General features: G+C 35.1%; 1 protein-coding gene across 1 annotated transcript in view; it reads left to right on the top strand.

The window, feature by feature from the left end:
- Nucleotides 1-3232: 3232 nt before the first annotated feature.
- The window catches only part of pik3cd (phosphatidylinositol-4,5-bisphosphate 3-kinase, catalytic subunit delta), a 55319-nt gene continuing 45265 nt past the window's right edge, over nt 3233-13286 (top strand). The window contains 4 exon segments of the mRNA NM_201199.1: nt 3233-3418; nt 5010-5184; nt 7567-7795; nt 12968-13194. Of these exon segments, the coding sequence (NP_957493.1) occupies nt 5044-5184; nt 7567-7795; nt 12968-13194 (597 nt within the window). The 5' untranslated portion in view covers nt 3233-3418; nt 5010-5043.

Here is a 13286-nt window from a genome sequence, read left to right as displayed (position 1 = left end):
GGTGGATGTGGGCACAGGGGTCTTTGGCTTTATTTCAATTCGAGTTTCTGTTCTGCACACACACACTTCCTGTTTTTTTTTTTTACATGCTGCAAGCTCTCAGTAGTGCTGTGCATTTTACACCACCACAACAAGCTTTTAGAAGCCTGAAAACAAGCCATGTGTATGTGCAGATGATTAAACAGTGTATGTGGATAATTGTGTGCATTTTCATGATGTGTTTGATTAAAGGGGAAGAGCCTGCACTTTATTTGCATATTAGTTATGTAAATGAATCACAAATTATTATTACATCATTCGTTTTTTAGTGTGGCGTTTTCAGTTAATGCAAGTGCTTGTTTTCTCTTATTTTACTAGGCTCTTGGTGAAAGCAGACAGACGTATTTGATTGAATGGTGGGAGCTTTTAAGCGACTTCCCCGTGGACTAATAATCATAATTCGCTGTCAGTGGCATCCAGAATTAGAGCTTCCCTACTCACTTACAGGAAGACATGTCTGACCGGTTTTTATTTAAAAATGAGGAAATGATAGGTTCAGTAATTCGCTGTGTGTGTGTTGAACATTTACACTCTTCACGTCACGTGATTACTGGTGTCTAATAATATACTAGTAAACATGCTCAGCTCTATATGGAGCTGTGTTGAATTTGAAACCCGATTGAAAGCATGATTAAGGCCATTCTACAGCTAGTGCCTCTGGATTTGAAATGTTACTGATTATTTATTGATTTAAATGTCATGTTTGTTTCCATCTGTTAACTTTTGATGACATTTCTTCTAAATTTAAATATAAATATTGCAATTTAGATAATTTTCTTTGCACAAATAAAAAAAAAACGAACTGCAGATGAGTTAAGAAATCAATATTCGGTGGAATTATAATTATTTTCATTCATTCATCTATTTATCTTTCTTGGACTTAGTCCCTTTGTTAATCAGGGGTCGCCACAGCGGAATGAACCACCAACTTATCCAGCATATGTTTTATGCAGTGGATGCAGCTAAAAGCATTTGTCAGCTAAAAGCACTCTGACTGAGCCTTTCATTGGTTGAACATATTAAATGTACACACCTTTTAATGAACAAGTCGTTGTTTTTGACACGGTGGCTTAGCACTGTTGCCTCACAGCAAGAAAGTCACTGGTTCGAACCACGACTAGGTCAGTTGGCATTTCTGTGTGTAATTTGCATGTTCTCCCTGTGTTCTTGTGGGTTTCCTCTGGGTACTCTGGTTTACCCCACAGTCCAAACACATGCGCTAAGGGTGAATTGAATAAACTAAATAATTGAATAACTATGGCCCATGGTGTATGTGGTGTATGTGTGTGTATGTAAATTCATGAGTGTATGGGTGTTTCACAGTACTGGGTTGCAGCTGGAAAGGCATCTGCTGTGTAAAACATATAGTGGATAGGTTGGAGGTTCATTCCACTGTGGCGATCCCTGATAAACAAAGGGACTAAGCCAAATGAATTAATGAAAAAACAAGAGTCGCACTTAAAGCATTTGTGAAAATGCAGAGAAAATGTTGAACGAGTGAACAAAATATGGTCATGTAAGTAAATGTCAGAGTGTGACATCATATAGACCATTTTAATGTGGCAATGTCACTGGCCCACAAACATTTCCTGCTTGTTGTTAGTAACTGTAACACAAGGTAATTCAATCATATCTTAATGTTAAAACAGCTGCCACAATTTTTGGTTGCTTGGAAGACATGGAAATGAAAAATGTAATACAGGAAATACATTAGGACCATTGTTATTGTTTACATTAATCAAAATGGTCTATAGCAGGGATGTCCAAACTTGGCCCTTGAGGGCCGGTGTCCTGAAGAGTTTAGCTCTAACCCTAATCAAGCCCACCTGAACCAGCTAATCAAGCTCTTACTAGGTACACTAGAAACGTCCTGGCAGTTCTGTTGAAGCAATATGAAGCTAAACTCAGCAGGACACCTGCCCGCAAGACTGAGTTTGGACACCCGTGGTCAGACCAAATGCAACTGAAATTGACACCGAAGCAATGCAAAACTGGGTGTTTTGTCAAATCGGTTGAGTGAATGATTCAATGGCTTGCAATAACATGAGTAATTATCTCACAAGGTTGTAATGGAAGCGTAATTTTGACATTTTTAATTGTTAAACGCGTTCTCGTCCTAATAAAAACAACCTTTGAAGTTTTTTTTTAGATTGTTTATAGTAGATAGATTATGGAGAAATGATTGTTCAGGATTTAAGCATATCTGAATATCACAAGTTGTCCAAACGTCTCTTGTTACAAAACAAATCTGTGAATAAATCTTTTTGATGTTCTGACCATTCAGAAGATTCAAATCTCTGGAATGAATCAAAAAGCACTCATTGTAATGCGCAATTCATTTTTTCATTCATTTTCTTTTCGGCTTAGTTCCTTCATTAATCAGGGGTTCCCACAGTATGCCACAGGGTGTTTTACACAGTAAATGCCCTTCCAGCCACAACCCAGCACTGGGAAACACCTGTACACTCTTGTGTACCAGGCAATACAAAATATAAATTGCATGCATTTGGATTTACATGAAAATCAATTTCAGTAAATTTGCTTTCAATACAGTGTTTGAAATGAGAACATTTAGATATATAATACATATTAAAAGCACAATATATTTGATTATATTTAAATAAATTTGCTTATAATGTTTAAATTTGTGAGAATCACACGCTTGAATCCAAAACGTTTTTAAATTCACTCCTCGTGTTTAAAAGCGTCAAGTGCTTAGAAAACAGAAAAGACTTCAGAAGATGTGAGGAAGGAAGCCAAACGGTGATGTGCTGAGGAAGAGTTCACTTTAGGGACCGTTACAATTGTGTCAACCCCCTCTGAAACATGCAAACGCTATAGGCTATATGAAAGTTTATTCATAATCAAATCCAATAATATTTTTATATAATACAGAAAATGGAACCTGTTAAGAAATAGCCTATAATCAAAACGAAATATTTTTTATATAACTTACCTATACTATTTCTTAACATGTCTGGTTATTTTTTTCTGTTAATGAAGGATATCACGACATTATCGTGCATGAGAGAGAGAGAGAGAGAGAGAGAGAGAGAGAGAGAGAGGGAGGAAGCAAGCAAGCAAGCAAACAAGCTAGAGAGCGCGAGAAAGAGGAAGAGAGAAAGATAGAGAGACACTACAACACAACTATGTCGATGATCCCTATACTAGTTAACGCGTAGTGCAGACGGCCACTTAACTAGCTCCAATCACTAAAGGATTACCAACACTTCTGCTGTCATTTCAGAGCCTGCTTCAACTACTGCTGTCTCGGTGACCGATATAACACGCTCCGGAGAGAAATCCATCTTCAATGTCAAAGTAAAGGAGCATCGCTGATTCTGAAGATGGAGAAATGAGCCGCCGGTGACGCTTCAAGGTAACTTCGCGCTGTCACGTTGTCATATTTTGGCTTTTATATTTCTCCTCACGATAATATGAAAGGACTAAAATAGCTTATTTGTGGTAGCTTGCGTTAAAAATGCGTTGACACCTACCATTTTAAAAATGCGTTGTAAATAACATGATTTATTTGATCGCGTGCGACTTTGTACGTCGCGTATATTCTCCTCAGAGTCCTGACATAATACTGTGTATCATGCGAGAAATTTCTGTGATGGTGCGAGATGATGTGCGCCACGTTTCTCGGATATTGGCCCTCCGGCCGGCTTTGTAACCCAAGACAGTCCGACAATTCATCACAGAACTGCAGCGTGTGCTAGAGACACATGCAAGCATATATGATATTAGATATTGATTAATATGATATATTATTTAATCTGGTTTGAAGGACATCATACTTCAATGCATGATTAAATGCATTTGAAATTCGCTTTAAATGTATTTTTATTGACATTGTACAGTATCCATTTACCCATGTTAATTCATTTATGCAATTGAACAGAGCGGTCTGACCTTAAGATATATTAATATTGTTTGTTTTGACTGTTTTTAGTGTACACCCAAGCATGCACAGGTCATTGGGTTGATGGGAAACATGATACAGTAATATTTAGCAAATACATAATGTGTAAAAACTTAACATATGTGCTAAGAAGATATGAATATACGGCAAATTAAGATATTACAAATTAAATATGTACTACAGAAAGCTTAAAATATTGAATTGACGCTTCATTTTATTCCTTTAATTAAGACTTTATTTGTAAAAAAATATTTACATTTAATATAATTGATATGGCTCATACACAAAGAAAATATGTTGTTTGTGCAAACTAATTATCTAAAATGAGCTGAAACTACACAATTCTTGAGTTTTTTTGGGATAACTTGATTGTTTTATGTTCGATCTACTTAAATTTGTAAAAACTAATAAGTTAACTTGATTCTTTTATGTTGTCACAGCACAAATCAATTGTGTGGAGCTTTGTATTTCTTAGTGTGTGCAGCATATTCATATTAATAAAGTGAAGTCTGCAATGATGTCTGTTATGATTTTCAATTCATTTTTATTTGTATAGTGCTTTGACAATGTAGATTATGTCAAAGGAGCTTCATATAGAAAAATATAGTGAATAGTGATATGCGGTACATCTATAATTACAGTATTAATCATACATCTTGAGATTCAGTGTTTAATAATTAACGCTATTAATAAGTACAAACTGTAGCATTTCATATAAAGTTAATCAGTATTGTTTCCTCCTTTTCCATACACTTTAATAAGCATTACATAATATTTGTAGCAAGCACATGCTGCACATTTACAAGCAAAGTGTCTTAATAATTATTTATCATGCAGCATATGGTCTCTCTCTCTCTCTCTCTCTCTCTCTCTCTCTCTCTCTCTCTCTCTCTCTCTCTCTCTCTCTCTCTCTCTCTCTTTCTGCTCGCTGACGCTGACTATTAATTGATCGTCTTGAGGTCACTCCCTTCCTCGTTGTAATTGACTAGTAAACATTTGATGCATGTTTGGTGTTGTTTAACTGTCTGGGTCTGTCTGTGTTCAGCATTGGGGTCCGCTGTAGATGAGTTTCCTGCACGATGCCGCCGGGGGTCTACGGCATGCAGGAAGTGTGGGAGATGGAGGGTCGGCAACATGTCAACATTGAGTTCCTCCTCCCCACGGGGATCTACCTCAATTTTACTGTAGCATGCAGTGACACCATTAGTACCATCAAGAAGGTGAGGATTGAATGTAAACACTGACAATGCAAGAATACTGACTTTCTTTAATGATATCAAGATTTAAAATGAACAAGCACTACAGATGTGGTCTTTACGAAGTCTGAAGTCTTACAGTTGCAGTGTGTTATAAGGACACATAAATCATATATAGTTAATATGCAATAATTAATAAAGCTCTTGAAGATTCTAGTTTTACAAATTATATTATTTGTTAAATGCACATTTTGATTTATTCTATACATTATTGATTACATTTCATCTCATTTAGGTGTTCATATTAAATTTTAGATTAATCAGTATTAATGTTTTAACTTCAGAAGAGTTAAGAAAGCAATATTTGGTTGAATAACCTTGATTTTTTTTCAGTCAGACTTGATTATTCTGACCAATTATAATTTTGTTGACAAAAAAGGCTTTAATGAGAATACTTGAAATTTGGAAAAAATGTTCCCACATCTTTATCAAATATAACAAATATCAATATTTTTCTCAAATGCATACCTAATAAATTCTGCAGTCTATCTGTTTTATATTTTTATTTTTATTTAAATGTCAATTGATAATGTAAAATATCACTATTTGTTTATTGTAGAATGCATGTAAACAAAATTTTCAGATTAAATAAGCTGTTGCTTCTTGTTACATTTTTGGTTTCATGGGCAAAGTCAAATCATTTCAGTTTCACATTAGGATGGAAATGTTGTCCCTTGCGGATTTCACCTATTTTCTCTTTATGCAAATTCATTGCATTGATCGCATGAAAGCTTCTTGTTTTGAAAGTGACTTGACAATTTGACAGTCCATGTTTTTTACTGAAATTTGGGCTGAAAAGGGCTAATATACTCCATGGCAAGTTCATTAAAGAACTTGTAATATTCAGTGTATTTGTTTTTAAAATGTTTTAATGAATTGGTTGATTTGTTTTTACAAAATGTTTAGAAGGTTTGTTCTTTTTTAACTAGTTTATTGCTGCTTTAATAAAAGTAACTGCATTTTAACAAATTAAGAAAATAAATAATCGTAAAAAGGAACAAATGCTGTTTAAATACTTTTGTTTACCTCGTTTAACCAAGGAAGTTCTACTGTTCTTTTCATTGGTCAGGAAGCCCGTCTATCAGCACTGTATATTTGGAAACAAAATGCCGGTACAGTATTAGATGCTCTGTTTGCATTAAAATAATAGTGTAACATCTTAAAAAGATAGTTCACCCAAAAATGTTCATTTCTTTACTTTTATTATTTTACTTTTTCTGTTGAACACAAAACAAGATGAAAAAGCAGCCACTGAAATCTATAGAGGGAGAAAAAAACTATGAAAGGCAAAGACAGTTTTTTCCAACATTCTTCATTAAATGTTCATTTGTGTTCAACAGAGTACAGAAACTCAAGCAGATTTGAAAAAAGTGGAGTAAACAATGACAATTTAAATTCTTGGGTGAACCATATGCATGGGTTGATTCTGACAGTATGATAACATTGGATAACTTGGTATCATGGTATTGTGATTACTGCTCTAAAATGTCTTCTTTTTAAATGTCTGGGTAAAAAACAACAACTGTTTTCCCCCACTGAACACAATATATTTCATTTTAAGTAACATTTAAAATAGTTTGAAACAGTAAACATGTCAGGCTAAATAATAAAAATAATCATGACTTCTGCTGTCTTCACCAATTTCAAAAACACAGATTACTTACAACTTGAAAAGGCATCTTTTGGATATCTTATGGATATACAATAAGCCACTGCACTTTTCAAGTCTATAGCTGGCTTGGATGTTGGTATATAAGAGATTTGTATATCAAAATGTTTCCTCAATCATGTATTTTGGAGCCCAGCAAGCATTTTTTGTTTTTAAAAGATGTCTAACAGACGTCTAAACATAGTCGTTTTGGCTAAAACAAGTCTAAGTTTGGGCTGTCAGGGAAAATCTAATAGACGTCTAAGAATAGGCCAAAACTAGAGTAATCATCATTTAAACAGAAATGAATGACTACACATTTAAAGCCTAATCTGTGTATTTAACGACTAGTCTAGTTTTGGGCTATTCTTAGATGTCTATTAGATTTTCCCTGACAGCCCAAGTTTCACCTTGTATTAGCCAAGGTGTCTATGTTTAGATGCCTGTTAGACGTCTATTAAACACAAAATTGTTTGCTGAGGAGAGTACTTTACTGCTGTTGCTATAAAAAAAGTAAATAAATTAGTCATACAAATCATCTAAAAATCGTATACCATTGGAATGGTATAACAGAAAAATGTAGCAATTTTTAAAATCTTGTCTTTACCAAACTGCGGTAAACCTTGAAACTGGTTATTATCCCATGCCTGGTGAACCATCCCTTTAACTAAATCTTGATGTGTGGCTTCTGTGTTAAGATGCTGTGGAAGAACGCCAAGAACGAGCCTCTGTTCAGTGCTCTTAGTGATCCAGATGCTTACGTCTTCACCTGCATCAACATGACCGCTGAGCGGGAAGAGCTGGAAGACGAGCAGCGCCGCCTGTGCGATGTTCGGCCATTCCTGCCAATTCTCAGACTTGTGGCCCGGGAAGGAGACCGAGTCGAGAAGCTCATCACCACCCAGATCAATCAGCTTATAGGGAAAGGTTTGTGTCGTACTGCTCCTCTAGGATCAGCTTTGCTTTTACTTTGACTTGTTTTGACTACAGATTTGACTGCTGTTTGTGTTTAAATTCTGACCAAGGCTCAATGGTTTAGCAAAACTGGTTTCTAAATCTCTTGTTAGTTTTGCAATTTCCTCATTTTTATTGTAGTCTAGTTTGTATTTTTAGTAGGCAACTTTTGAAGTGGACCAAAACCTTTCATCCAAGTCTGTTTATCCTAAAAATATTCATAAACACTTCGTGCTCTATTTTGATGATCTAGGCGCAAAGTCTAAACCGCATGGCGCAAAAGCATTAAGGGCGTGTCTGAATCTAATTTTGCTCTTTTAAAGATGGAAAAATATGCTCTGCGCCCTGGCGCATGGTCTAACAGGGTTGTGCTTATTCTCTTAATGAGTTATTGGTGTGTTTTGAGCATAACGCCATAGAGCATTTGCGTTTTGAAAAACTGAATGCTTCATTTGCGAAAAAAAACAGTTAAACAGACCATCTGCAGCGCGAGGATAACAAACGAACCTTCTCCATTCGGTCTCTTCTCTTTCTTTACTTTACTTTTACTCTTTACTCCTTTACTTTTGTTGATAAGGAAACAATGTCCACTGAAGGCATCCATTAGCCTACATACTTAATTTAATTTAAGCGCAAAGATTTGTTTCAAAACTATTTCTAAATTCAGTTATAATTTCCAGTAAACAAATAAATAAACAATAATAACAAAGTGTGTTCAAAAAACTGAGTTATAGCCAAACACACGTCCTATGCCCCATATGGTTCAAAACCCGTCAGATAAACAAATCTAAGCTTATTTTTATTAAAACAAATATAAATATGCATATAATAAATTATACTGCTACAAATTGTTTAATAATCTGAAAGAGCCCTGCTTTTTAGCTGGTCAATTGCAATTCTATTTTAGTTCCTCAAAATGGCAACGCACCAACAATGCACCTTAATACATCTCCTTTCTAGACTGAGAGTCCACAAAGTGGCACAAATGGATTTTCTATTTAAACAATGTTGTGCAAAATGGTAAAATTGGGGTTGTGTTGCTCTGAAAATAGCAACAAATCATACTGAACACGTGTTGTGCCTTTTTGCGCAGAGTGTATATTCGGGCGCTTCATCTTGTCTCTGGATCAAAAAAAGTTTCAAAATTGTCCTCTTTAAATGTTGACCACTGTATATACAGTCAAATTCAGAATTATTAGACTCCCTGTTTATTTTGCCCCATTTTCTGTTTAACAAATAAGAAATAAATTCAACATATTTCTAAACATAATAGTTTTAATAACTCATTTCTATTAACTAAATTCTTTTATCTTTTTATCTTTTATTCTTTTGCCATGATGAGAGTACGTAATATTTTAATATATACTATGCAGCTTAAAGTTACATTTAACGGCTTGACTAGGTTAATGGGTTAACCAGACAGGTTAGGGTAAATAAATAAGTTCTTGTACAACAATGGTTTGTTCTGCAGACAATCAAAAAAATTTATATATAGCCTAAAGGGGCTAATAATTTTGACCTTAAAATTGTTTAAAAAAAATAAAAACTGCTTTAAGTCTAGCCAAAATAAAACAAATAAGACTTTCTCCAGAAGAAAAAAATATTATCAAACATACTGTGAAAATTTCCTTGCTCTGTTAAACATCATTTGGCAAATATATAAAAAAAATACTTTAATTGGGGCTAGTAATTCAGACTTCAACTGTATAGATTGTTTCCTTTGGATGTTTTAAAAAAATGAAAACGTCACAATGTGTCCTTGTTGGCTTTGCTTCAATGTTTTGCACTAGCTTTTAAGTTTGAAATTATAATAATCAAAATTTCAAATAGTTTGGCTGTATTTGGCTGCACAATATTGGAAAAATTGGACAATGTGATATTTTGTTTAGCTGCATTATATATTGCGATATAAAATACAATTTCACCAGATCGTGTGAATAGCTCTGTTTGGAAAGAATTCACTCATTTTTAGTTGATTAGGAATTGTTCTGTAGGGAAGCGAATAATGCACTAAATATTATAATTGCATAGATTAATACAACAGAACAAAAATAAATTGAAACAAACTGCATTATGGTTTTCTGGGCAGTCTAACAGTCTAAAAAATAACACAGTGTAGTCTTCATTATATAAACTTTCAGTTCTTTATGGTTAAACTCTGCAGTTTCTCCACAAATCTCATGTGTCCACACTGGGGCTCCTGGTCTATTATAATCATTATCTACTACATACAATGCCAACATTGCACTTCCTGCCATGCGACTATTGCAGATACACACATTGCGATATCAATGCTGAAACAACTTGTAAGCAATTTGTTTGTTTTCAATGGATCAGATAGTTGATTCACACAATTTTTTGGTCGGTTCATTCATAAAGTTGAGTATTAGTTCATGAATTGCTGGCTTTTCAAATGTCTCTTGATTTCAGACCATTTACTCTTCTTAAAATAGCATGGCTTGTGTTTTTGTACTTTTGACAATTGAATTAGTTGTGTTAATTAGTTGCACATTATGATATGCACTTAGCAAGTTCATCAGAACAACATTCAGTTTGTAAACAAATCTTTTTTTTGAGCTGTACATTTTCAATGACTTTGTTGGATTGGTAGATTTGAGATTTCCTGTTTTTGATGTAGTCTGGCTTGTGTTTCTCACCTTGGTTAGTTGTGTAGACAGACGTTTTCAATGACTTTGATTCATTTGTTTTTGATCACATTTGTATTTTTCTTACCAATTGTAATTTTGTTAATGGTTTTCAAGAATGAAATCATCAGACAATCTGTCCATGCTTTCTTCTGTCTGTTATTCAAAGCTTCTTCCAAATGATGAGTTTTGTGCCAAAATAACAGATTTTGATTAGACTCAAGGCCAGAAAAAGAAATTAAAGTGTTTTTCTCTCTCTCTCTCTCTCTCTCTCTCTCTCTCTCTCTCTCTCTCTCTCTCTCTCTCTCTCTCTCTCTCTCTCTCTCTCTCTCTCTTTTAAATTTTTAAGCTTTTTAAAAGCTTTTTAAAAATTCTTTTTGTAAATGCACATGCTTGTATCGTTAATTAAATTTTAATTAAAGACTAAAAAGTCAGAAAGGCCTCCCAAAAATTAAATGACAAACTCTGGCGGTGTAAGCACGCAGGCTGCTCATCATTTTCTTTTTCTTTTTTTTGTCAAGCAACCTGTTTGAAAATGTCTCTATTTGACAGGGTTTGTACGGGTGCTGCAAATCCTTGGGAATGCTTGAATTTTAATTCAAGGTTTGAAAAGTGCTTAGATTTGATAAAGTTTTGATAAAGTCCTTGAAACTGCATGCAAGTGTCATTGAAATTGTAAAATGTGTTGCTTTAATAATCATTTATCATACTAAGCCGGTAATAATAACTAAATTCATTCATTTTCCTTCGGCTTAGTCTCTACGTGAGGGGTCACCACAGCAAAATGAACCACCAACTATTCCAGCATATGTTTTATGCAGCGGATGCCCTTTTAGCTGCAACCCAGTACTAGGAAACACCCATGCAAACTCATTCACACACACACACACACACGCACACACACACACACACACACACACACACACACACACACACACACTCATACACTAAGGACAATTTAGCCTACCCAATTCACCTGTACCGCATGTCTTTGGACTGTGGGGGAAACCGGAGCACCCGGAGGAAACCCATGCGAACGCAGGGAGAACATGCAAACTCCACACAGAAACGCCAATTGAGCCGAGGATCGAACCATCGACCCAGCGATTATGGTGGCTACTTAAACTCATTATTCTTCCGTCTTCTTCTTAGACTATTTAAAGAACGCATTTCCTCCTAGACTGTTCTGTTCATACTACAACCACCAAACCAACTCCAAACTATACTGAATTAAGTGGATATATCTTTTCCAACTGATGCGACTTACGGTTTTCTGTCCCTGAAAATTCAGAAAAGTCCTATTGACGTAACATTGGACCAAACTTTGTGAGCTCATATCTTTCTGGCAGAATGTCATACAGACTTAAGTTTGGGCTCATGTAACTCTGACTACCACTCTGCCAATCACTGTTGACCTTTTAACTTACTAACCACACACTAGCAAACATTTATGGCACCCCAGCAATTGTCCTATCAACTTCAATTATAAAAAAAACTGCCAATCCCTTTACATTGGACATACTAACATACCAACAATATACCAATCCATACTAGGAACATACTAACGACATACCAATCCATACTAAAAACATCCAAAAAAATTAATCATACTAGCAACATGCTAATCCATACTATAAACATACTAGCAACATGCTTATCCATACTAAATTTATGCTAAAAACATGCTAGTTTTTACTAGAACCATGTTAGCAACATACTAATTCATACTAGAAACCTGCTAACATATATGTACTTTTTTATCTATGCCAGCTGTTTCAAACTTCTTTAAAACTACTTCAATTATTTAAACTTTCAGACAAGGCTTTCTCAAGACACCATAAAGTTTTTCTACGAACTTTTACTTTTCTAGTTATTATTATATATATATATATAGGCGAGGCAGTGGCACAGTAGGTAGTGCTGTCGCCTAGGTAGTGCTGTCGCTGGTTCGAACCTCGGCTCAGTTGGCGTTTCTGTGTGGGGTTTGCATGTTCTCCCTGCCGCGTGGTTTTAGTCCGGGTGCTCCGGTTTCCCCCACAGTCCAAAGACATGTGGTACAGGTGAATTGGGTAGGCTAAATTGTCCGTAGTGTATGAGTGTGTGTGTGAATGTGCGTGTGGATGTTTCCCAGAGATGGGTTGTGGCTGAAAGGGCATCCGCTGCGTAAAAACTTGCTGGATAAGTTGATGGTTCATTCCGCTGTGGCGACCCCGGATTAATAAAGAGACTAAGCCGACAAGAAAATGAATGAATGAATGAATGAATGAATATATATATCTAATATATTTAATATATCATATATATTAATATATATATAGTATAGTATATCAATATAATATAGTATATCAATCTAATATATTTAAAAAATATATATATATATATATATATTTAAGAAAAAAAAATCGCAATGTCAGATTTTTACAATATCGTGCAGCCCTAGTTGACAGCACAGATATATCAATCTGACTTCATGTATCTGACAAAAGCCATGTCTTCACAGGTCATCATGAATTTGACTCCCAAAAGAACCACGAGTTAAACGAATTCCGAACAAAAATGCGGGCATTTTGTGAAGAGCATGCCTACTTGCGTCAGACGTTACCGTGGGACAAGTGGATGGAGTACAACTTCCCATGTGACCTGGAGCCGTGCTCTTCAGTAACCCAATCTGGCAAATCACGCAGCATCAAGAAGATCTTTGTCAATGTGAAGTTTGAGGGCAGTGAGGTAAGCACAGTCACATCTTGCATGGCTTTATTAATATACCATTTATTAATCTGACAGTTCAACCTTGAGAGAATTCATTGCATCAGTTTAAC

This window comes from Danio rerio, chromosome 23, assembly GCF_049306965.1.
Source record: "Danio rerio strain Tuebingen ecotype United States chromosome 23, GRCz12tu, whole genome shotgun sequence".
NCBI lineage: Eukaryota > Metazoa > Chordata > Actinopteri > Cypriniformes > Danionidae > Danio > Danio rerio.
The sequence above is the reverse complement of the archived record's forward strand: the minus strand, read 5'-3'. Positions and strand labels throughout refer to the sequence as shown.